The sequence below is a fragment of the Otolemur garnettii genome, unplaced genomic scaffold (assembly GCF_000181295.1).
Source record: "Otolemur garnettii isolate 467f Iridium unplaced genomic scaffold, OtoGar3 scaffold00133, whole genome shotgun sequence".
Taxonomy (NCBI): Eukaryota; Metazoa; Chordata; class Mammalia; order Primates; family Galagidae; genus Otolemur; species Otolemur garnettii.
In genome coordinates, this window is record NW_003852528.1 from 4,593,588 (window position 1) to 4,620,026 (window position 26,439).

Sequence of the window (26,439 nt, forward strand, 5' to 3'; positions counted from 1 at the left end):
CAGCAGAGAAACCCTGGACTTGTTCTGAGGAATTATAATGGCAGGGATAATACTGTGTCATCATTCTGAAGCAACAGGACGCATGTTATGAGGTAAAGCAAACAAAAAATTTTGCTAATGGCTAGAAACTGAATGTTTAAGCCTCAGAGAGAAGAAATACCAATACCATATCCCACAGCTACTCAGTAAGAATCTTGTGCCCCTGAATTGGAACTGAAAACATCAGCCTGAAATGAACATGGATTTTCTCATTTTTAAAAAGTATTTTGAGGGGGCTGAGTGTGGTGGCTCACGCCTGTAATCCTAGCACTCTGGAAGGCCGAGGCAGGTGGATCGCCTGAGCTCAGGAGTTCAAGACGAGCCTGACCAAGAGCAAAACCTCATCTCTAAAACTAGCTGGGCATTGTGGCTCTTATAGTCCCAGCTACTTGGTAGGCTGAGGCAAGAGAATAACTTGAGCCCAAGAGTTTGAGGCTGCTGTAAGCTGTGATGCCACAGCACTCTACTGAGTGTGACAAAGTGATACTCTATCTCAAAAACAATTTTTTTTGAAACATATCTAAGGTCCTCTTGCAACACACCAGTGACCATCTGCAGCACACCAGTTGAAAAATCGCTGCCCAAGACAACAACCATCAACACTGCCTAAAACCACACAGCTGATGGTTGCCGCACTGGGTGGGATGTGGCTGTGCCCACTGCCCACTCGTCATTCCCACATCACAGAGGGAAAGATGACCAGGCACACGTGCCATGTGACTTCCAGCAGAGACGAGGGTAAGAGTGGAGAAATGACAGTCTCTTCTAGGAATGGAACTAGAACAGGTGGACATCCACAAGCAAAGGCAGGTAAGAGGAGGAGAGCTGACCCTTGCTTCACACAAGCACAAAAATTAACTCAAAATGATCACAGACCTCAAAGTAAGCGCTAAGACTATACCACTTAGAAGAAAACACAGATGAAAATCTTAGCAACCTGGGTGGCACCTGTGACTCAAAGGAGTAGGTCGTCAGCCCCATATACAAGAGGTGGCAGGTTCAAACCCAGCCCCAGCCCAAAAAAAAAAAAAAAAACTGCCAAAAAATAAAACAAAACAAAACAAAACAAAAATCTTAGCAACCTAAAATACTAAGGTAGTGCAAAGATTTCTCAAACAGGACACAAAAAAGCAAGAACTATGAATGAAAAGTTGGACTTCCTCACAATGCTTAAAAACTTGCTTTCCAAAAGACATTTTTAAGGAAATGGAAAGGCAAGCCACTACTGGGAGAAAATAAAACACTTGTGTCCGGAATATATATATAAAACTCTGTAACCCAATAAAAGCAAATAACCAAAAATCCCACTGGCCCAAAATCCTACTCTTAGGTATTTATCAAACTTATGAACCCAAAATAAAGACATGTGTCTGCATAAAGACTTATAATCAGCTGTTCTGGGCAGCTTGATTTCCAAAACTTGAAAGAACTTAAGTGTGGGGTGGCGCCTGTGGCTCAAAGGAATAGGGCACCAGCCTCATATACCAGAGGTGATAGGTTCAAACCTGGCCCTGGCCAAAAACTGGAAAAAAAAAAAAAAAGAATTTAAATGTATGTCTACTTAAGAATCAGTAAAAAATTTTGTGTTATATATACACAATAGATTATTATTCCATAATAAAAAAGAACTATGTAAAACATGTATGAATCTCAAAAGAAACATGCCCTAAGTGAAAGAAATCAAACACGAAATACAGCATACAGTATGATTCTGTTTACAAAAAATTACAGCAAAGAGGAAACTACAATGACAAAAAGCATTTTAGTGGTTACCAAGGGCAGGAGGGCAGGGGGTGGACTGTAAAGGGCAGGATTCTGGGGGGTGATGAATGTGCCCTAAATCATGATCAAGGTGGTGGTGACACGCCTCTATACATTTGTCCAACACTTGCTGCACTGTTCACTTAAAATCAGTGAATTGTATTGCATTCAAACTTTATCTTGATAAAACTAACTCACTGAGGAGAATAAAATACTCGGGGTAAAGAATGGAAGACAAAGAAATGAAAGTGATAGACAGGGAGGAGGGTGCTGCGAGTGGGTCTAACACACCTGCAGTGGAGTCCCAGGAAGAGAGAGGTGAGACAGGGAGGCAGCCGCAGTCTGTGATGAAATAAGAGTTGAGAATTTTCCAGAACTATAACCAGACATGTCATGGTGAAACTACGGAAAACCAAAGAGAAAGACAAAAGTATAAATAAATAATCAAAGAAGAGACAGTAGATATTCAGAAGGGCCAAAAGGTTAGACCAACAGTGGACTTCTCAGCAGCAAAAGATGGGAGCTGGGAAAAGAGGCAGTGGCGTCCTCCCAGTGCCCAGGGAAAGTGACTGTCAACCTAGAATTCTTAATTCTTTAAGAATTAAGGTGGAAGAAACTAATTCTCAGACAAGCAAAATCTTCAGTATATCATCAGGCAGTATATCATCTTCAGATATGCATTCCAATTCTAAGGGTATTCTTCAGGCAGAAAGAAAGTTGGAAGTTGATGAAAGAGCAGAAATACAGAAGGACTAAGAGCAGAGAAGGTGACAGATAATACCTGGGTGAATCTGAAAACACTCAATATATAAAACAGTAGTAACTTCTGACAGAGATGTGGATAGACATAAATGTAGACAGTGATGTATAGATGTCCATGGCAGGTGGATAGATGGGTGAACAGAAAGCGTGAAAGCCACTGTACTGAGGTATAACTGACATGTAAAAAGTTGCACATATTTAAAGCATACACTTGAGAAGTTCAGGAATAAGTCTGAAGCCGTCACCACCATCAAAGCCACAGAAATCTGTCACCTCCCAGAGTTTCATCCAATCTCCTGTATGTCTTTAATAGGTCTCAATAATGGAATAAACTTGAAAAGGGAATAGGTGGAGTTAAAATAGTATAAGATTCTTGTATCTTCTTAGAGGAAAGCAAAGGCATCAATAAATAACAGAATTAGTAAGTCAAGAACTCAAGCTATAACTTTTGGGTGATGCTAAAAGAGCAGAACAAAAGTGTACAAGTTTGAAACTGGTAATGTAAAAACAAATACATCAATTCAGATGAAGATGAGAAAATAGAGAAGAAATATAGAATTGGTAGAATAAATAAAAAGTGTATAATAAGACAGTAGATCTAAACCCAAAGATTATTATGTTAATGATTATTAACATTAAATGCTCTAAATCAGAGATTTCCAAAAGAAAACTCATGAGCCAAACAGATAACAGAGAATTTAAAGTTTTCTATCGACCACATTACAGAGAGTAAAAGGAAGCAGGTTAAGATTTAATTTTTAAATAATAATTTTATTTAATTCAATCTTTCCAAAATATACTGCAGCATCTGTTCAATATTAAAAATTGTGGAGATATTTCATACTCGGTTTTCTTACTAACACTTCAGGTTCTGGCGTTTCACATTCACAGCCCCATCTCAGTGGTCAGTGGGTGCACACGGCTACAGCCCACCATACTGGACATGCATTTCTAAATGTCCAGTGACAGCTGTTGAACTAGATTTAAATAAACACACAAATATACACATTTTCAAAAATACAATGAAGAAATATCTGAAATATAATGCAACAGAAGTTAAAAGCAAAATTGTAGAGAAAGACACACCACAATAAAGCATAGTGGACACCTCTTATCTGTGGCTTTGCTGTCCCTGGTTCAGTTACCTGCAGTCAACCACAGTCTGAGAACGTTAAACGGAAAATTCAAAAAATACACAATTCTTAAGTTTTAAATAGCACACCATTCTGAGCAGCATAACGAAATCTCACGCCATCCCACTCTGTCCCACCCAGGATGTGAACTATCCCTTTGTCCAGCACATCCACACAACACACTAAACTCCTGTTAGTCACTTCATAGCCATTCAATTATGAGGTTGAAAGAACTCGGTTTATACAGATCTTGGCACTATCCATGGTTTCAGGCATCAAATAAGAGGGGACTACTATAACTCCAAAAAGGTAACATAGTCTTATTATTCTTTAAAAATTAGATTTTGGATCATGAAGCATTATAAGATAATTTTTTAAAAGAGGGGATCACAGGGCGGTGCCTGTAGCTTAGTGGGTAGGGCACTGGCCCCATATACCAAGGGTGGTGGGTTCAAACCTGGCCCTGGCCAAACTGCAACAACAGCAACAACAAAAATAGCCGGGCATTGCGGCGGGCACCTAGGGTCCCACCTACTTGGGAGGCTGAGGCAAGAGAATTGCCTAAGCCCAGGAGTTGGAAGTTGCTGTGAGCTGTGATGCCAAAGCACTCTACTGAGGGTGACAAAGTGAGACTCTGTCTCTAAAAAAAAAAAAAGAGGGGATCACTTCATAAGTAAATGGTTCAACCTACCAGGGAAATGGTAATATAAATCTCCATTTATGTATTAACAGGGTCTAAAAACATATAAAGCAAAACTTTACAGAATTATAAAGAATCACAAATCCACAATCATAGTGGGAGATTTTAACACACCTCTCTCAGTCACTGACAGAATGAGCAAACAAAAAGAAATATATAAAGTTTATACAGAACTTAGAACAACACAAATAGCAAAGCCTACGAGGCACATCTAAAACATGGCACTCAACAACTGTGGAGGCACATTCTTCTCACAAGTACACAAACAATTAAAATTGGCCGTAGTCTGGGTCATAAAGCAAATCTTAGAGAACTGAAGTTATACAAAGCACACAACCTGCAGGAAATCCACAATAAAGATGTTACCCAGAGCCTGAACTCTGAACACCAAACAATATTCTCATTAGATAAACTACCAGTCAGGAAGAAATCGTAGTAGAAATTAGAATATATCTTGAACTGAATGAAAATGGAAACGTTGCCAGACAAAGAGGGTCTGGCCACCTGTCACTGTCCAGCCATTAGGCAGAGATGGGGGTTTAGATCCAACAAGCTTTATTTGTCAGAAAACCAGAGATTCTGGAGAACAGCAAGAGTAGCCTCTCAATTCTCTTCTGCCTCAGTCACAATTCTAATGACTTTTATAATAAAATAGAAGGAAACCAACCTAGAAAATTTAACTTTATCTGATAGGAAGAAACATCAAAGTAGACTCCATTCTAACAACGCAAAATGTTTAAACAACATTAAACAGAAAGGTGATTTTCATTTTAACAAAATATCTGAGGGAATCATCAGAGAAAACATCGTATCATCAGAGTAACTTTTACTCTACTGATCTCACAACACCCACTGTCCATGGGCCACTGCCTCCTGTGCGGGGTCAGCTCCCACCACCCCTGCTCGTCCCCAGCGCGTGGTGGTGATGAGAGAAGGAAAGAAATAAAGACAAAGCAGGATCTAAAAAGAGTAGGCCCAGGGGACCGTCGCCACTTAAGGCAAGGAAAAGCAAAGGCACTGTGTGATGGGTTAACTGGGTATTTTTTACCTACATTATCCTCAAATTAGCAAATGAGTAGTCGTGAAAGAAGAGGAAGGCGGCACAGGCTTCATCTTTCTCCTATACTGACAATTTCAGCTACAATACTGTTTAACTCACTTTAGAAACTACTTTACTCCACCCTCAGCTGTTTATAAACTAAGGAACTGGAACGCGGTTAATGGAACAAAGAACAGGACTTAGAAGCAGGATGGGAGAGCAGACAGCGGGTTTGACCACGCACACAGTTTCCACAGGAGGCAATTAAGTCTCCGGGTCCCTGTGGGCAGACAGGCTAATGCCACGCCCAGGTCAGGAGGGGGAGAAAGAAGCTGGTCCTCGTATCTCAACCCCAAGAGATTGTTTCTCCTTTATCTAGAGCCTGAAGCACTTGCTGCTCCCAGCACATCTCTAAAGGGCTCGTTGTCCCCAGAGACCTCTGTACAGGCTCTCTACGGGAAAAGTTCAGGCCTCAGCAAGACATTTCTGGTTCTTTTCCCCAAGGCCTGTGCTGCTGCTGTTCACAGACTTTGGGGGCTCCCGATACACATTGTGGTGTCCCTGCAAACATACCCTCTTCAGTAGCCATGTCCTCTATCTCTCCTTTATCCTAGTTCTCATAATCCACAGTCTCCTAACTGAGTCTATCCACAAAAACATTTCATAAAAATCCAATTTATGTAAATATTTCAAAAGGGTACCCTCTTCTGCCTCAACTCCCCAGCCCTGTTCTCCCACCTTTCCACTCACACCTCCTCAGAGTCTCCTCGTAATCATGGTGAAATCTTAACTAGATAAACACAGGGGTGTGGGAAAGAATGTGAGTTGAGCAGACGAGGTCGGCTGTCCTGCTTCAGCTCAGCTTCTCAGACTCCCTCTTGCAGATTGCTTTTCTGGCTTCAATAATATGATGTAACCAAAATTATGGGATACAGAGCTATGCTTTAAATATGTACATAAGATAAAAGGAAAAGCAGAATATCAGACCAGGTATGGTGGCACACGTGTAATCCTAGCACCTTGGGAGCTGTGGCAGGAGGATTGCTTGAGCCGAGGAGTTTGAGGTTGCTGTGAGCTAGGCCAAGGCCATGGTACTCTAACCTGGGCCATACAGCAAGACTCTATCTCAAAAAAAAAAAAATAAATAAATAAAAGGAAAAAAGAGAAGGCCCTTAGGGACATGAAAAGGTGCCCTAGATCACCTTCAGCTGGGGGGTGTCCCTGAGGGCCACAGTGAAACACCATTAGACGATCACAACAGCTGAAATGAAGACAGCACCAGCACACCAGGTACTTAGGAGGCTGCCAAGCAGCCACGACCCTCACACACCACAGTGCTCAGAGCACGATGAGGGACCAGGGGACCGAAATTCATCAGGCCAGAGACACCCCCGCAGGAGGGTGCAGGAGGCGTCAGCCAGGTCCCTGCAGCCAACAGGGGTAACTGCTTCAAGGAATTTTGTTTTTTTCTTTTCTCCCCTAAAGTTTCCAAATCATAAAACTGATGATAAATATTTTTGATAAAGTTTTGTAACTTAAAGCAGCTTTTGGTTAAGTTATAAATGACACTGAAATGCTACCGGGCTACACAGTGTGAGCATGCCCTGGCCACCTCTGTGCTCCTGGAATCCGGGACACCAAGAGCAAGGCACAGAACAGCAGCGAGACTGAATTACTAGTGTTCAGCGAAATTCCTTTTCCCCTTTATAACTAACGCCTTATAATGGCTAATTGGAGCCCCCAGCCAGGGCAGCTTGAATCTGTGTCCAGGCTGCAGTCTTCAACTTTGACCCCTGGAAACCCTCTACTTATGTTGATTTGGCCTCAGTCTCTTCATTTAGATTGACAACAACCACTTGAGGAAGTGGATTCACTCACCCTGGGACCGCACAGTCCTGCCCCCGTGCACTCTCGAGGGAAGGAGAGCCGCTGGTGGGCACCCGCAGCATTCCCCGGAATGCCTAGCAGTGGACTTAGCACACATGTTTGCAGCAGCTTTATTCATAATTACCAAAACCTGGAAACAGCCCCAACGCCTTTCAGCTGGGGAGTGGACAAACAGTGGCAGCCCCATAAAATGGGAAATCACTCAGCAATACGAGGGACTCCATCAAAGTGGCCTCAGAGTGGAGGGGGACAAAAAGCCAAGTGGCCTCTCTCAGGGGCAAAACCTCAGGTCGAACAGGTTAGCCACAGGCTGGGGGTAGAAGGAGAGACTTGTGACCAGGGGTGCTGAGGCCAGAAAAGCAGCCTGCAGGGCGGAGTCTGAGAAGCTGAGCCAGGGCAGTCCCCTAACCTCCTCTGCTCAGCCCTCCCCATAAGCCTTCCCTGATTATCTAGTTAGGCTTTCTCTGTGACTGTGAGGACATTGTCTCAGGAGATTTGGAGAAGAGTCACACATAGACAATGGGTGTTTTGATATTGGTAAAGGTTACTTTGATGATACGATGTTTTCTCTGCTGATTCTCTTAGATGTTTTGTTAAAACACCTAAGATGTTTGAAAATCACCTGTCTGAGTCTAAACATTTTGAATTGTTAAAATGGAGACTACTTTGATGTTTCTTCCTATCGGATAAAGTTAAAATTTTCTAGGTTGGTTCCCTTCTATGTCATTATAAAAGTTATTAGAATTGTATCTGAGGGGGCGGCGCCTGTGGCTCAGTGAGTAGAGTGTTGGCCCCATATACCAAGGGTGGCGGGTTCAAACCCGGCCCCAGCCAAACTGCAACAACAACAACAAAAATAGCCTGGCGTTGCGACGGGTGCCTATAATCCCAGCTACTTGGGAGGCTGAGGCAAGAGAATCGCCTAAGCCCAAGAGCTGGAGGTTGCTGTGAGCTATGACATCACAGCACTCTACCGAGGGCAACAAAGTGAGACTCTATCTCTAGAAAAAAAGAATTGTACCTGAGGCAGGAGAGAATTAAGAGGCTACTCTCACTGTTTTCCAGAATGTCTGGTTTTCTGACAAATAAAGCTTGTTGAATCTAAAATCCCTTCTCTGCCTATTGGCTGGAAAGTGACAGGTGGCTGGACCCACTTTGTCTGGTAACAGCAAGGGAAGACTGTTCCATATCTTGACTGCAGTAACAGTTACACAATTCTAGCCTCTTAAAACTTTCAGGTCTGTGTATCAAAATGGGTGACTCTTACTGTAAATTATACTGTAACAAAATACAAGGGGAGGGGAGAAGGTCTGTGCTTGTGGAGCCCCCAAAGCTGAGCTGCTGGCCCTGCAAAGAGAGGCCAGCACGCCGCGGGCCCCTCCTTTTTGGAGCTACATACCCAGCCCAGGCTAAAACACAATGACAACTGCAACCAAAAGAAAAAAAAATAGCCAGGCATTGTGGTGGGTACCTATAGTCCCAACTACTTGGGAGGCTGAGGCAGGAGAACCGCTTAAGCCCAAGAGTTTGAGGTTGCTGTGAGCTATGGCACCACCGTACTATACCCAGGGTGACAGCTTGAGACTCTGTCTCAAAGAAAAAACTAAAAAAAAAGTTTCCAAGCCTTTAGAAGGTTCATATCTTTAACCAACTACAAATCAAAGAGTCTTTAAACCCACTTACAAGGCCCCTGACTTAGAGATGTCCCACCTTTTGGGGTCAAACCAATGTACACCTTCCATGTATTGGTTTATGACTTTACCTGTAATTCCTGACTCCCTGAAATGTGTAAACCAAACTCCAAACTGTAACCCCACCACCAAGAGTCCACCTGCCCAAGGCTTCCTGGGCCTGGCTCTGGCCGTGGCCCTCAAAGTTGGCTCAGAATAAACCTCTCTAAATTATTTTATAGAGTTTGGCTGCTTTTCCATTGACACTTGAAAGACTAGGCAAGTTCTCCATTTAAAAAAAAAAAAGGTAAGTTTGGGGCAGCACCTGTGGCTCAAAGGAATAGGGCGCCGGCCCCATATGCCGGAGGTGGCAGGTTCAAACCCAGCCCCAGCCAAAAACTGCAAAAAAATAAATAAATAAAAGGTAAGTTTCAAACAATATATGTAGGATGATCCAATTTATATATTAAGAAATAAATATTTATGGTATATTGTTTAATCTAAAGGATTACAACTTGCTAATATCCCTGTGGGGAATGGAATGAAAAAGATGTTTTCATTTTTCTTTATATGCTTATTAATTGTAAGGATGGTCAGTCTTCATAGTGAAATGGTAGAAAAATCACTAACTGAGGAAGGGTCTCAGTAAGCACTGGAACCAGCTCTCTCTGCAGACTCACCAGCATCCCCACTTTGTGCTGCCTTTTCACAAACAACTGAGAAGCCAACAGACCAGAAGGGAAATGTAAGTTCTTCTCTCTCTCTCTAGATGTGTTCCTATAGCTCCACGTGGTTCCTGAAAAGCTCCTGGAGGGTAACAACTGGGGTGTGAACTTCAGGCCTGAGGATCAGAAACGCCTGGGACATGTCTGCCTTCAACCTGGGGGAGGACAGGTGACACTCACACCCACAAGGCCCTGTGGACCTGGCTGCAACTCCCTTTTTCCTTCTGTCCCCCTTAAATTCAGATGGCCACAGGACCTGAGGGCAGCTTCTTTCCTTCTCTCTTTGGGATGCCCGTCTCTCTCTTTCCCACTCCCTTTCTTCTCCCCGCCCTCTCTAAGATGAACTAAGTCTATACTTTTATATGCAATCTTGGTCTGGAGAAATTCTTTTCTCATCCCACACAGAGCACCTAATGTTACTGGTACTATTACAATCATTAAAAATAAGAAAGCTACTTTTAATTAAACCAATAAACTACCCCAAAACCTAAATACCTCTTTGTCCAGTGGCCTGAACACACACAGCCCTCACCTGGAAGAGGCTTGTCTTCGTGTACATGGTGCCATAACCCTCTCGGAGGCTGAGGTAAAACATGCCCGTGAAACTGGAGCCATCTGGCCACGTGTAGGTGCCCAAGCCATGGCGGTGGTCCCGGTAAAACTGCCCGCAGTACGACTGGGAGACAGAGAGGTCAGTGTCCCCTGGGGTCTGAGAAATAGCTCTCATTTATCCCACAGCCCAGTGGAGCCCTCTGAGCCCCACACTAGGCAGCAGGCAGTGACTGGAGGCCGTTAGGGCAGTGTTGGGCCTCACAGGGTGCACAGCCACTTACAGCACTCGGACGGGGTCCCAGGCAGTCAGCCCCACAGCCACACTCTCTCCCTGCCTTCTGCCTGGGGGAGAAGGTCAGTGCCCACCTGGAGTTTGGGAAGGGCCTATCCCCACTCCTTGTCAGGGCCCCAGGCGGGGTGACTCTGCGGGGAGGGTAAGCTGTGGCCCTGGCTGAGAATGTGGGCAGGATGTTGACTGGAACCCCTCAATAGTGGGACATGTGGGATGCTGGCCTTTTTCCAGCCCCATAAACCTAGGGGTATGTCAGAGCCTGCCCTTTCCTGAGGCCACAGAAGGGAAAAATGGGATTCCAGACCAGGCTTTCTGGCCACTAGACATCACCTCTCCCCCACTCCTAGAAGCAGGCCAGCCAGGAGCACCTGGGTAGATGTCTCAGACAGAATCCCCCATGAGGAGGTAACAGCGATGTCTTCACCTCCTTGCAGAGAGGCATCCCCATGTGACCCCAGCCCCTAGCACACAACCAGGCCTGGCCAAGGAGGGGACCCTACCCATAGCCCCAGCCTTGATTCAGGTTTGGCCATGTTGCTCATCCCCCAGCCAGAATGGCATCCTGCTGGGGCCTTTCTCCCTTCCAGGAGTGTGTGACAGGCCCCCAGGAACTGGCCTGATGATGAAAGGTCAGCCTTAGCCTCCCCATCCCCATGAGGAGCTGAAAAGAGGGAGGGCCTACTGGGTTATATGAACCCCTCGATCCAGCCAAGCCTGGGGCCACATCACCTCAGACTTCAAGTCTGGAGAGACAGCAAAGCCTTTCTCTGTCTCAGCTGCCCTGAATTTGGGCTCTGTTCAGCACCATTTCTCAGAGGCTCGACCAGCAAGGACGAGGCAAGCGGAGAGGTCATCAGGCTGGGGGAACACCTTGTGCCAACCTTGCTTTTTTCCTTTTCTGAGTCAGGGTCTCCAACCTCTATCGCTCAGGCACAGTGCAGTGGCATTATCACAGTTCACAGCAATCTCAAACTCCTAGGCTCAAGTGATCCTCCTGCCTTGGCTTCCTGAGCAGCTAGGACTACAGGTGCCCACCACAATGCCCAGATAGTTTTTCTAATTTTAGTAGAGACAGGGTCTTGCTCTTGCTTAGGCTAGTCTCAAACTCCTGTCTCAAACAATCCTCCTGCCTTGGCCTCTCAAAGTCAGCATTCATTTAAATGTATGCTGCTACAGCTTATCAGAGAGTCTCCCCAAATAGGAACAGCCTTAAGTTGCAAATCATGATATGGAATAATAGAGGAGCAGTTAGCACCCAGCTCCTGGTGAGAGATCTGTGTGCCACTCGCAGGGTGTGGAGCCATCCCTCTCTGCCCACCCCTCTGTCCAGACCGTGAGGCTCCTCTGACCAGGTGGGACTAACAAGGCCTCGCCCTGTGCTTCCAACAGATGAGTGAGCCCTGGGCTCTGGTCTGCAAGGGGCGCTCTTGTCCTTCTGGCTTTCTCTGATTCACAAGCCATGAGCCTCCACAGCTGGGCAAGCATCTGCCCATGGACACACAAGTCCCTGCCCTGAGGAGACAGTGGTGGGAAGAGGACTCTAGACCCCATGCCATGAAGGAGGCTCTCCAGCCTTGATGTGGAGAAAGCAGCTGAGGACTGAAGAGACACCCACAGGACAGATAAATGCTCACAGGACCCACAGCTGTCCTAGCAATCTGTATTCAGGACAGAGCTCAGCACCCTCCAGGTTCCTGCTTTCCTGGCCTCAGTTCTGGTCACATAAGACCTGGAGTCTCCTCTGAATTAGGACAGCATTCTAGCTGTGCTGGGAATGTGTTGGCAATGGGTGCAGGGCTGGGGTACCTGGAAGCCCCTCCTCACTGCAGCTGCTCAGTGCCTGGTGCTGGAGGAGTCCTGTCCCTCGTCCTGCCCACACACCCCTGCACTCCCCAGGCTCCATCCTGAGATGCTGCCCCCCTCCAGGCAAGCACACCCTCATGGCCCCACCACCCTCCGTGCACTGATAATGCCCAGCATGCCTTCCCATCCCAGAAGCTCCTGAGCTGGCCTCACTCATCCACTGCCCTGCACCTGCTGAAGGAAACATTCTAATGGGGTGTCTGCCTGACTCACAGCAACATCTAGATCCTGAAAATGCCCCCACCAAAAAGACCAGATGGCCATGTGTGCCTGCCATGTCCCTGCCCCAGGCCACAGCTGCCCAAATGGGGGCATGACCAAAGCTGGGCCAACACATACTTGAGGGACTTCAGAATCAGCGCTGAGAAATTTCAGTTCCATCTACTGTGTCTTGACCAGGGGGAATAGGTGATGAGGGGAGGACGGGCCAGGGGTCTCCAGCCTTGGGCACCAGAGGCACAGAAGCCAGGTCTCCAAAAGCAGAGCACAGTGTGCCGGAGGGATGGAGATAAGAGCCCTGAAAGGGCCCTTCTGGACCTGTAATCCATAATAGCTTCATATATACACCCCTTCCCCTGGGCTATCTCCAGAGGAGGTCTCAGCGGCAGCCCACAATATTCAGGGCCCAGGGTGCACAGATGGGGCACATCGCTGGGAAATCTTTAAAGCCAGCACCCCATGGGGAAAGGATCACAGCCCCCCCCCCACAAGTACACACCCCAGTTTACTAAGCACTAGGCTGCCCCACGCAGCCAGGGACAGCCAGAGCAGACTGCTTTGGCTGCAGCCCCGGGTCCCAGTGGTCATCCCCAGAGAGTGTCCACTGGTCTTCTGGGCAAGTGCAAGGGCGTGTTCTCATGTCACCTTTAAGAATGTCCTTTGCCCCACTGCTGAAGCTTAAACACAAGGCAATTTCACCAAAGTAAATATGCAAGTTCCTACCATAATCCACAATTTTAAAACATTTGCCCCAGATAAGAATTTATCTTCTTAAGTCACAGTTTCCCAAACCTCATCTTTACAGACCTCAGGGAAAGCCATGGGTGTGACATCTGGAAGGATGTTTTTACCTGGACATTTCCAAAGTGGGAAGGACATTAGCCTAGCATCCCTCCTGCTGACTGAACCTGCTGAAGGACATCCCCAAGTGACATCCCTCTCCGAGGAGAATAGAGGCCAGGCACCACTGGCTGTGCCCAGCCTGAGCCCTGGGGAAGGAGGAGGAGGACATGGCGGAAGCCAGTTACCTCGCCCGTGGGCCAAGAGAATTCGCCATATCCGAGCTTCATGTCCATCCCAAACTCCCCTCGGTAGACACAGCCATCCTGCCACTCCTGCACGCCCCGGACAAGTTGTACATAGGCCCCCTTCAGGTCCTGCTCCCTCAGGGGGCCCTCAGACTCCTCCTCTTCCTCCTCAGGGGCCATTGAGAGGATCCTAGATGGTCAGAGCAGAGGGAGAGAAGAGCAAGACAGCTGAAGCATCTTCAGAGTGACCAGCACGGTCTCTTCATCCTTACAGCCCTGAGACAGGTGCAATGCCATCCCCATCCCACAGAAAAGGAAACTAGGCACAGAGGGTGCAGTGATTGTTTTTGGTGGTTGATACCATGTTGAGGCACATGGTCACATAGGAAGTGGAGAGCTTAGTAACCAACCAGGGTAAATGACTGCTGGCCCTAGAGGTGGGACCAGTGAGCCCTCTCCTGCCTGGGGCCTGCTGGTTCCCAAGGGTCCTTTGCCCCACTCCAACTGTCTGCTGAGCACAGGTACCCATGGCAGGGTCCTCTCACCAGCTGGCCAGCAGTGCCAGCTGGGCAGAAAGCAGACACTCAATAGACTTATGTGGACCCAGCTCGAGAGACAGTGGCTGAAAGGAAGCAGGACAGATGTAAGGTGGGGGGTGTAAAGAGAACATGGGTGACGGCAGATTTGCCATAACTGAAAAGTGGTCCCACCCTGCCCCCACTACACACGCCCTTGCCTCCCTCTCGTTGGCCCGGGGCTCTGTCAACAGGCTGGTGGCCTGGCTACACAGCACATGGTCTGGGAACCTTTGATTCTGACCACTGGACCTGAAATGCCAATCGTGAGCCCCAAATGCTAAACAAAGCCCCTGGCCAGCAAAGAAGGGACGCAGCTGCTGCAAACACAAACTCCACGCGTGTTCACCATCTAGTTACGTCTACACAGAAAGAAACCAGGAAGGAGAAGAGTTTCCCAAACACAGTGTGACCTCAGGGCTGCAGGCATGGGCGTGGTCACCTGTTGCTATGGCTTGAATTGTGCCCCCCCTTCTCGTGTTGGAGTCCTAAACCCAAGGACCTCACATTGTGATTGTCTCCAGGAACAGACTTAGAGAGGGGATAGCCACCTACAGCGCAAGGAGTGAGGCTTGGAACATGCCCTCTCACAGTCTCAGAAGAGCCCAGCCCAGCCAGAGCCTGGATCTGGGATTTCCAGCCTCCAGAACTGACAGGATACATTGATGTTTAACCTGCCCGACCCCCCTTTTCCCATCCCCCCGCCCCCGTCTCCATCTTCTCCCACCCACCCCTGCCCCCATCTATGTGGTATTTTGTTGCAGCAGCTTTGGCAAATAATACACCTGTATTTTCTCTGTTCGCTACACAGGATAGGTATTACTTGTTTAATATGTATGTGTATATATATACATATATATCCATAAGTGGGGCGGAGAGATAACCTACGGTGGGAATAAAAGAAACAGAAATTTTATAATAATTATTTTCTGAAAATGATAAGTGGGAAAGATTTTGAGGTTAAGTAAGAAAATTGTTACTATAACCAGTCAGCTATAAGGCCCCCTAAGGGGTCACTGGCAGCGGTCAATTGACACAGTGGGCAAGAGCCTGGCCCTCAGCTCTGCCTGCTGTTTGGCCTAGACAGTCTCCTTACACCTTCATGACTCAGTGTCCTTATCTGTAAAATGGAGACTGTGTTAGTGTGTTTGGGCCACTATAGCAAGGCACCACAGACTGGGTGTCTTAGCAGACATTCAGTCCTCAGCTATGAAGGGTGGAGGTCCAAGGTCAAGGCACAGGCAGATTCACTTCCCCATAAGGACTCTCCTTCTGGCTTGTGGACAGCTGCCTTCTCACTGTGTCCTGACGAGGCAGTGGCGGAAGAAGAGGGAGCTCTCACTCTTCCTCTTATAAGGGGCTCATCCTCAGACCACATCTAAACAGAACCACCTCCCAAAGGCCCCACCTCCAAATACTACCACACTAAAGACCAGGGGTTCAACATATGAATTGTGCAGGTACATGAACATTAAATCCATAACAGGAATGGATCTGCTAGGTTACAGAGTGGATTTCATGAGATGTAATAGTAAAGTATCCCTTGGGCAGCCCCTGGCCCAGAGTAGCCCTATTATCACTATAGCCCTATGTAAAGAAACAGTGTCAACTTGGAAAGTCCCTATCTTGTAAGGTAAATGTTTCCTTACATGGACCAGGAGGTGAGAGGTCGGAGCCACAGCAGCTCACAGCTATAACTCTACCACTTTGGGAAGCCAAGGCAGGAGGACTGCTTAAGGTCAGGAGTTCAAGACCAGTCTCTACAAAAAAATTTAAAACTTAGCTGGCATGATAGTGCCCAGCTAACCAGGAGGCTGAAGCAAGACAATCACTTGAGCCCAGGAGTTTGAGGCTGCAGTGAGCTATGATGATGCCACTGTGCTCTAGCCCTGGCAACAGAAAAAGACTCTGCTTCAAAAACAAACAAAAATTGTAGTATACTAGGAGGTGAAATCAACAGGTAGAGTGTGCAGGTTGGCAGGGAACAGGTTCCATTTACCCATCGTCGTCACTGTTCTTGGTGGTTGTTGATACAATGTTGAGGCTTTTCTATTTCTCCACAGACTAGTATTCTGGAGGTAAAACAATGCTTAGCGATCTTTAATGCTTGCCACAGAGATGGGTCTCAGGTAGTGCTGGGCCCAGCAGCTCTGGAGAAGACCACGTAGTTCCCCAGGGACCCAGGTCCAAAGCATCAGGGATCTCACTGTCCATCTCCTGCAGTGGGTGTTCAAGGCCGTCAGCCTCTGAGTCTTTAGACTCTAAAGTGAAGGTAGGACGACCACCTTCCCTATCTTTGAACCTACCAGGAACACGCTGGGAGCCTGGGGACTAGCCCAGGGACCAGGGAAACCAAGTCCTGTTCTCTAAGTTGCACCTGAGCTGGGCCGCCATGCCCGGGCCTGGGCCCACACGCAAAAAGTCCGCGCGGCTGGCCGTCCTCAAAGAGGCGGGCTGGAACTTTCAGGGGAACCCCGCCAGTTCCCCAGTGTTTCCTGTCCCTTCCGAGAGCCCCGCAGCCGGGTCAGGCCTGCGTCTGCCAAACGTCCCAGGTACGCCACGGCTAGTGGAGTGCCCCTACCAGGCGCGGGAGATGGCGCCCCTCACATTCACATCACAGCCCTCCGCTCCCTCCTCCGGAGGTCAGTAGGCCAGACCCCCCTACCTGGCCGTCCCTGCAGAGTTCCAGCATTCCCCAGACCCCAGCTCCCCGTACCCCTGCCTCAAGGCCGCACCGAGGCTCGGAGAGCTCGCACTGTACAGCACCGAGATAGCACAGGACCGCGGCCCACGCTGCGGAGACCCGCGGGCTGGCCTACCGGGACCCTACGCACCACCAGACAGTGTCTGGTTTCCCTGGAAACCGGCCCCGCCCTGGGCCCCGCCCGGCCCCGCCCCGACTCCGTCTGTCCCCGACCTGACCTAGTCTTGCCCTAGGCCCCGCCCTAGGCTTCGCCAATCCCCGCCCCCATCCTGCCCTGACGGGCCCCGCCCCACGCTAGATTCCTCCAATCCCCGCCCCGTTCCTGCCCGGCCCCGCGCCTCTCCGAGTTTCGCCAATCAGCTCCCTGGCCCTCTCCCCGGAGCGCTCACCACGTGTGGCCCCGCAAGTCGTCAGTCCAACTCTGCCTTCCAGATAACGACCTGGGCAGAGTTAAATGCGACCAACACTGCTGTGCAGAGAGCACGGGGAGCGCCTGTGACGCCCGAGGAAACTGAGGCCGAAGGGTTAACGGATTTGCTCTGCCACCTGGGGCGCGGCTGGATCAAGCTCCGCCTGACGTCAACCTCGGCCTGTCTGCACAATCTTTGTGGACTGCGCAAGGGGAGCTCCCTGACTGCTGGGGTGGGATGAGCGGCCCGCAAGGCCGAGAGTCACGGGGTGGACAGGGAGGGGAAGGGTCCCGAGGACGAGCAGAAGACCCCGACGCACCCGGGAACCGCACCAGGCCGAGCGAACGCACGAGGGTGGGAAGAGTTTCTGGGGCTAGTGTGGGGAAGCCTCCCAGATAGGCAGGGGAGGCTCTCGGTGGCCTGCGTGGGCTTCTGCCCTGAGGACGTGCGGTGGGGGTCTGAAGAGCCAGGCCCAAGCCCTGTCCACGGGCTACCTTTGCCTGACTAAAGCCTAAGACAGCCGGGCCTGGATTCTGGGTTCTCGGGCCACCTCCTCCACACACCTATCTCCTCGCTTTGTCTCCCAGTTCTCCAGGATAGCCACCTTGGTTTCTTGATCCCCTAAGCTTGCTGGGAAGCTGAGCAGAGGCAGAGATATTCAAAACTCATTGTTAGGGAGAGAAAGAAAAAGTCCACTAAAGTTTCAAAACCTGTTACAGACCTGTGAGTTCATGCCACCTGCTGTGGGTGGAAAGGTGTCTCCCCCTTTCAATAAGCTGAAGTCCTAAACTCCACACACACACCTGTGAATGTGACCTTATTTGGAAATGGAGTCTTTGCAGATGTGATCAAGAAGAGGTCACTCTGGATTAGGGTGGTCCAGTGACCAGTGTCCTTTTAAGGAGAGGGAAGCTTGAGACATAAACACAGATAAAAGAATATGCTTTTGTTCTAAGTACCCATTTTGTGCTGCTTTATTACAGCAAGTCTGGGAAACAAATACAAAACCAAATATGAATTTAGAAAAAAATTATTTGTGGGCAGTGCCCGTAGTGCAGTCGGTAGGGCACCAGCCACATACACCCAGGCCCACAGGCTTGAATGCAGCCCAGGCCAGCTAAACAATGACAACTGCAACAACAACAACAACAACAACAACAAAAAACATAGCCAGGCTTTGTGGCGGGCGCCTGTAGTCCCAGCTACTTGGGAGGCTGAGGCAAGAGAATCACTGAAGCCCAAGAGTTGGAGGTTGCTGTGAGCTGTGATGCCACAGTACTCTACTGAGGGCCACAGCTTGAGACTCTGTCTCTAAATAAATAAATAAATAAATAATTTGTGGCAAACTTGTTAAGTTTGACAACTTATTAAGAGAATCCTAAATACTAAAATGTGACCAAAACAGAAAAAGTGTCTCTGGAAACAGGTATAAACTAAAAAAAAATTCAATAGGAAGTGCAGAAATTTTGAAATATATGCACTGACACATCTTAAAATTTAGGCAAAGTTTCAAAAGCCCAATTCCACAAATTAATACAAATACAGGCCAGGTGCAATGGCTCATGCATATAATCCTAGCACTCTGGGAGGCTGAAGCAGGAGGATTGCTTGAAGTTAGGAGTTTAAGACCAGCCTAAGCAAGAGCAAGACCCCATCTCTACTAAAAGTAGAAAGATGTGGTGGTACACACCTGTAGTCTCAGTTACTCAGGAAGCTGAGGCAGGAGGAGTCTTTGAGCCCAAGAATTTGAGGTTGCAATGAGCTGTGATGATGCCACTGCACTCTAACCTGAGCAACAGCGCTCTCAAAATAAAAGTTACTAAAATATATGTTCAAAAGGAATATTTTCATAATAATGTTGTATCCATTGAGAATATTTAAGAATATTTGTTTTAAAAGTTTTTGGCAAACTGGTAAACTTGTTAAGTTCAGAAAATTAATAACTTAGGAAACTGATCTTCAGAATGACTAGCTTTCAGCAAATTAGCTGCTTGTGTCCAGAGTCATGGTGTTTCCAAGCCTGAAATGCTGGCTGAACCCACTGTTACTATTAGAAAATCTAGTGAAATATTAGTGATATGTCCCAAGAGAAGGAGAATGGCATTTCTAATAAAATTCAGTTGAAAGCTTTGGAAAGTCAACAAAGAAAATAGACTTAAAATTGCAGTCAAGTTAGATGTAAGTGAGACATTTGTAAAAACTTGTGGAAAAAGTAATTTGGGGGCTGCAACAATTGAGGCTACCAGTGGAACTGATGAGCCGGTTTCCAGGGAGCTGGTGTCAGTGGCACGTGCTCTTTTGCTCTCAGCAGAATCGTATGGCAACGATCCTGATATTGAGATGGCTTGGGCCATAACAGCAATGCAACATGCTGAAGTCTACTACTACAAGCTGATTTCATCAGTTGACCCACAATTCCTGAAACTCACCAAAGTTGATGACCAGATCTATTCTGAATTCCAAGAAAATTTTGAGAAACTCAGGATAGATATATTGGACCCAGAAGAACTCAAATCAGAATCAGCTAAAGAGAAATGGAGGCCATTCTGCTTGAAGTTTGGTGGGATCATAGAAGATTTCAGTTAGGGTACTTGGCTACAACTAGAATGTTCACAGGGCTACACTGAAGAAAACACTATCTCTGCCCCCAAGATATAATTTTTTGCCATTGAAATTGCTTGGAACCGGGAAGGCTGTAACAAAGCAGTTTACATCAGTGTTCAGGACAAAGAAGGAGAGAATGAAGCTACAACAGAGGAGAGAAAGGAGCTGACAGTGGAGGAGAAAAGAGTCAACAGAGAAGGAGAAAAAGAGAAAGAGGCAGACGATGATACTAACAGAAGTGGTGAAACGGCCATGTAAGGCAGACAGTGAACAGCACTCTACAAGCTGGGACTCAGCTGAGCCTACAAGTACCATGGGGCTTTTTGCACAAACTGCTTTGGTCAAATATACACTCTTGTGCAATTAAAAGATTCCCAAAAGGATGTCTTTCTAGTCTGAGAACCAGGAATTGCTCTGGTAATTTCCTTACTGGCTTAAAGACTGTTAAGTGGGGTCTTAGTTGATTATTTCTTGGTGTGTTGTTTTTTGGTTCTCACCACTGGTCAAGTAAGAAATTTTGTAAATAAATTTATTTTGGTTCTTATCTATATCTGTGACTCACTTTAAAAAAGGTATTTAAAGTTATTTGACACTTCAAATTATTTTCACATTTATAATTTCATCACGTCTTATATGAAATGATTTGTGCCAGTTTCTTAATTCTTCTGTTTAGTGTAGTAAAATTCTCTCAACCTGTTAAAAAAAAAAATTTTTTTTTTTTTTTGGAGACAGAGCCTCAAGCTGTCGCCCTGGGTAGAGTGTCGTGGCATCACAGCTCACAGCAACCTCCAACCCTTGAGCTTAAGCGATTCTCTTGCCTCAGCCTCCCAAGTAGCTGGGACTACAGGCACCCGCCACAATGCCCGGCTATTTTTTGGTTGTAGTTGTCGTTGTTTTGGCAGGCCTGGGCTGGATTCGAACCCGCCAGCTCTGGTGTATGTGGCTGGCGCCTTAGCCACTTGAGCTATGGGCGCCAAGCCAAAAAAGAAGTAATTTTTAAAATTCTACAAGGATTCTTTCCAGAGATCGCTTCTCAAGCCCTTGCCAGTTCACATAAAGGAAAAAATGGACACTGGTAGGCAGAGATTGCACAGGGCGCCATGTGAGAGTGAAGATCCATGGACTCCTGAACTAGCTGCAGGGCTAAGCAGCCAGCAGACATGCTATGTACTGAGCCACATCCAGTGTTTAAGGTAAGTGGGTAATTTTTCTCTCTTTTGCTTTAAACAGCTTTGTAGATTGACTAACTGATGGGTGCTAACTTCAGCATGTCTCAGAATAACATGGGGAACCTGGGGACACACAGCTACCTAGGCGCTATCCCCAGAGCTTGCTGAATAAGCCAGGACTGGTAGACCTGAGAATCTCATTCCTAACATGTTCCCAGATGTTGATGCCACTGGACCGTGGGCCACACTCTGAGAACCAGTCAGACATTTCTCAGCAGGACGGTGCCATCAGCTGTGTGCTGTCAAACAGAGGTTTTCAAGGCCTTTTGCCTGGGATCTGCAGTAAGATCCCGATTTATGCCATGATCAGCACAAACATAACTAAAAATGTTTCATGGAAAGCTCACCCACTACATGTATGTACCCCAATATTTTCATGTAGTTTACTCTTTTTTATACCATTTTACTAAAAAATAAAATGTAGGTCATAACCCACAGATTTGATTTCAGAAGCCCTTTAGAAAGTATATTCTGGTCACACTGAGGGAAGCTAGAAGGAGGCTCCCATTGCAGAGACAGAGTGGCCCAAACCAATATGGCAATGAGGTGAAGAGATGCTGGCAATGACTTCGGGTGGGAGGCTGAGGTTTTAAAGGAGGAGTAGGGGGCACATGAGGTGTCAGGTTGGAGGCTTTGGAAGAGAAAGCCACCTCAAATATTCCCCAGTCATAAAAGGTGACTTGTTGGCTCATAAAACAGTTCAAAAGTAGGAAGGACGCCAGGCTTAGTGTGATTCCACGGCCCAGCAGTGGCATCAGGACCTAGTTTCTCCTATCCCCTCTGCTTTCACCCAATCTGGCTTCCCCTTACAGCTCTGAGGGAACCAGTCCAGACACCAGGGGGATACTGGCTTCCCTGCTGGCTGCAGGCAATAAGGACCCACTCCTACAACCCAGGACATGGAATGCCCAAATAACTGAGTAACTGGCTCCTTGAACAAATTCCAATGACCCCTACCTTTATTTTTATAACCCTCATTCTTAATTATTTGACCTCTGGAGTTGTTTCCCAGAAATGGTGGGTTTTCTACTAGACAAAGGAGCTGAGATTCTGAAGGCCCTTGAACAGACTTGCTATTGCCAAGCCTGCTATCCCCTACCTGCCCCCAAAGCACTGAGCCCCTCCTTAGTTACACCACTATGTGCTCCAAGGCATGTGGGCCCCCCTCCTTTAAAAGCTTATTATCTCCCATAGTGAGATGGATTTGAGGCAGCTTCTCCTGTTCTCCTCACAAGATATCTTTTGTATTTAAAAATTCCTTCTTCCTTGGCAATCCTCATGGTCTCAGTAATTAGATCTTTGTGCGACCAACAATTTCACCTAGCTTGAAATCTCATTGTAGTTGCAATAACAATTAAATAGCTCCCATGAACTCCGGGGAGTGGGGGAAAGGGAATTCCATTCTCTTTCCATCCCAGGAAAGTTGGAATCCTTCTGTAGGGAAACAGAGGAAGAGGGACATGGATGCTAGGAAGGCCACCACTACAGAGATAATAATATATCTGAGGCTTTAGAGCAAGAATGAGCCCAGGTTACAATGAAGAAGTGAATGACCAGTGCTAGGTGGCCACTAGATTGGAGATAATTGGGACTGTGTAGAGAGATAGCACAAGTGCATTTTGTCAGATTTATCTAACGCTAGATTGGTTGGGGGGGGGGCTAATGGAAAACAATTTCCCACAGAATGGGTGCAAACCTAAGTAAGCTATGGAAATGAATCAGGAAAGTGTTTTTTAGTACTACAGAATAAAACTGAAACAGCAATAACATCTGTAGGACTGTGAGATAGTTGCTTTTCACTGAACTTTCCTGAAATACAACAAATATCAGAAAAATCAGTTGAAGAGGCAACCTCATTGGCATTAAGATGATACTAAAAAATTTTTTTAAAAGTCACTGCTCTGACCCCAAAAGTTAATAATTTTTTAAAAGCACAAAAAGAATACTTCATCTACAAAGAAATGATGAAAAGATGATGGTAGTTTTATTTGAATCATGCTTTACAATAAAGAAAACAATAAAATGCAGAAATTACAGAAGAAAATTTACTAGGAAGCAGATAAGGAATTGAGAGTCAAACAGAGGGACCTGCCCAAATAGAATCAATCCCCCTCTGAAATTGGAAGTCCACCTAGGAAAGGTGAATGGGCCAACTCCCACCCTCTGACAGGTGTCTCACCCAGGGAAGGGAATGTGCCCATCCCTACCCTTCTGATCTTTAAACCCACCCACCCACCTTAACCCACATGCTGACTTCCTTGTTGAGCTCAGCTCACTTGCACCTGGATGCTGCCGACACAGAACCTGGACTCCGTTTCGTTTGCATCTCGGAATAATCTTTTATTTTCAGTCTTTGACCTCTCATTTTGGTGCCATGACTTGGATCAGGGAGAAGCCCCCTCGAGGGGGCCGAAATATACCCCATCAGACCCAACCAGACAGACTCTTGTTCCGACAAGACGGAGGGAAACAAGGGAACCCTCAGACCCCCACCCAAAATTCATCCATTTATTGGTGAGGTGAACATTTGTCTAGAACCCCTTTTACCTTTTTAACTTCTCCTTGGTTTTCCCACTCCAACTCCTCCTTCCCTCTCCCTCTGTCTCTGGGGCTCCTAAACAGTCATATATAGCCCCTTTCTTCAGTTTTTAAAAAAATTCCAGTGGTCCATGCCTAGCCCCAGCAAGCCAGGCTCGCCCGTCCAGTGCCTCGTGTATGGGGATGCCCTTCTGTGGGCCTGGGCCACTTTTCCCAGCTGGTTCAAGGTCACACATGGAGGTCTGGCCTCTCTAACCCCAGCCCTTAACCACCTCCTTCCTCTTCCTCCTCCCAGGTTCTCTTTATATTCTCATTTTAACCTTGTTTATTTTTTTACCTCCAGTTTCCAATATGGGACCACTCAGTCATGGATTCCCCCTTCTTCACTTTAAAGATGCCTTTTTAACTCACCTCAAGCCTCTAAACCTCTGTCCTGACCTTAAACCTAAACACCTCGCCTTTTTCTGTAACACTACTTGGCCTACGTACAGACTAAACAGTGGTTCCCCAGGGCCTGAAAATGGCACACTTGACCTCTCAATCCTCACTGATCTCAGTAATTACTGTTAAAGATTAGGCAAATGGTCGGAGATTCCCTACATCCAGGCCCTTCTCCTCCTCTGAAACATTCCTTTTCTATGTTAGACTTTGAACCTGCTCAGATCTTCTTGCACAGGTCAAACTGGCTCCCCCTGCCCATCCTTGTGAACCTGTCAGATCTTTCTTGTGTGGGTCAAACTGGCTCTCCCCACTCATCCAAATCTCCATTGCCTTCTTTCTACCCAGAAGACAGTCTCCTCCTTCTGCCCCTCCTCCCTCAACCTTATTCCCACCCACAGAATTCCACCCCATCCTGCTGTTTCCACAGCCCCCCAACCACCCTCCTCCACTTGTGGTAGGAAAAAAAATGGTGGAATTCTAAAAATTCCCCCAAGGCCCTCAGACCCCCCAGTGAGCTCTCACTGATATGGCCTTCAAGCTATGGCAGCACCTCTCAGAGCTCCAGTTATTGGCTTCTACCATTAGACAAAACCTGGCTACTTCTTGAAACTCCGTGGAGCACTCCAAAAAAACCAAAATCTCCCCCCTCCCCCGACCATGTTTTAAGTGCAGCAAACCAGGCTTTTGGGCAAAGCAGTGCCCAAATCCAAACCATCCCCCAAACCATGTCCAGCCTGTGAAGGTCCTCACTGGAAGTCTGACTGCCCAGGTCTTTCTGAAGATTTTGACTCATTCCCAGGACCTAGCAAATGTCCCGACCTTTTAAGCCTAGCTGCAAAAGACTGACAATCCCTGGAAAATCAGGATTTGCCTGGATGCTGTCCTGGAAAACTAAACTCAGGGGATTTTTTGCTAGTGGAAGTTAAGCCAATATTTTTTCTAATAAACATGGGAAGAACTCTGTCCACACTGCCATCTTATAAAGGTTCTCTAAAACAAACAGAGATCTCAGTAGTGGGAATTAATGATAATTTACTGCACCCTCAGGCTACTGCATCCCTGTGGTGCTAGAATCATGGCCTCATTGGTTATTTCCTGTGTTAAGGCCACTAATTATGATTTTTCTCATTTTCAGTTTTTAATCAGTAATCCTCCATCTCATCTCTTGATTTATTGACCAGGCAGTTACTTGGAAAACAACCATTTTTTGCAAGGATATCAACCAGTTCAAACTGAAAACCCAAGAATGTTCCCGTAAACACTTCTCCCTTCCCTCTCCCATTCTCCATTTTCCTTACAGGTGGGGCACTCCAGCCCTCTTCCACAGGAAGCGGTCAAAGAGATGCCATGCCCATCAGCCCACCTCCTTATAGTAGACTAAAAAGATGGGAGATGATAAGAGTCAAATGGAGGGACCCACACAAATAAAATCAACCTACCCAAATCGGATGTCCCACTCAGAAAAGGGAATGTGCCAAGCCCCACCCTTCCAATCTTTAAAACTTCCATCCACCTTAACCCACATGCTGACTTCCTTCTCATGATCAGCTCACTTGCACGAGAAATAGAGGCTGATGTTGCTCACACAGAACCTGGACTCCGTTTCCTTTCATTTACATCTTTTAATAATCTTTTATTTTCGGTCTCTGACCTCTCAGGAATAAATATAAAGCTTGTTGATGGAAAAGAAGCCATACTCTGTAAAACAATTTAAAGAGATTTATTCTGAGCCAAATTTGAGGATCATGACCCAAGAAGCCTTGAGGAAGTAGACTAGCAGTGGTGGGGTTACAGTTTGGTTTCAAATGTTTTAGGGAGACAGGAATTACAGGCAAGGTTGTAAGTCAATACATGGAAAACATATACTGATTCCACCAAAAAACTAGAACATCTCAAAGGGAGGGGCTTACAGTTTATAGGTGGGTTAGCTGACAATTGGTTGAGTTAGGCTTTGCCTAAAAGACCAAGAATCAGTGAAAAGGAACGCTTAAGATACAAATTACTGCACAGATTCAAGTGGTTTACTGTGTATACTGAGGACCTCCAGTATCGCTAAGAAGGCAGAACATGAGGAGGCATGCCCAGTCTTAGGGATCGGATCCCCTTAAACAAGAGGGGTCCAGTCAGCCGTTTGGAGGAAACCTTAAGATATTTAGTTCACAACTAAAAGGCACAAGGCAGTCCTGAGAGACGTTATTAAGAACACAGAAAACGAGTCAGCCTATCAACGACCTGACACGTGACCTTTAAGAAATGACATGGGGGTCA

General features: G+C 46.8%; 1 protein-coding gene and 1 pseudogene across 1 annotated transcript in view; one reads left to right on the plus strand and one right to left on the minus strand.

Moving 5' to 3' along the window:
• The window catches only part of ANKMY1 (ankyrin repeat and MYND domain containing 1), a gene marked incomplete at its 5' end in the record, with an annotated part of 92,010 nt that extends 75,574 nt beyond the window's left edge, over window positions 1-16,436 (minus strand). Inside the window, 3 exons of the mRNA XM_012810401.1 lie at window positions 10,249-10,392; window positions 13,671-13,864; window positions 16,397-16,436. Coding sequence (XP_012665855.1) covers window positions 10,249-10,392; window positions 13,671-13,864; window positions 16,397-16,436 — 378 coding nt within the window. The remainder of the gene's footprint in view (window positions 1-10,248; window positions 10,393-13,670; window positions 13,865-16,396) is intronic.
• Window positions 16,437-16,637: 201 nt separating this feature from the next.
• On the plus strand, window positions 16,638-20,221 carry LOC100953494 (annotated as a pseudogene).
• The last annotated feature ends 6,218 nt before the right edge of the window (window positions 20,222-26,439 follow it).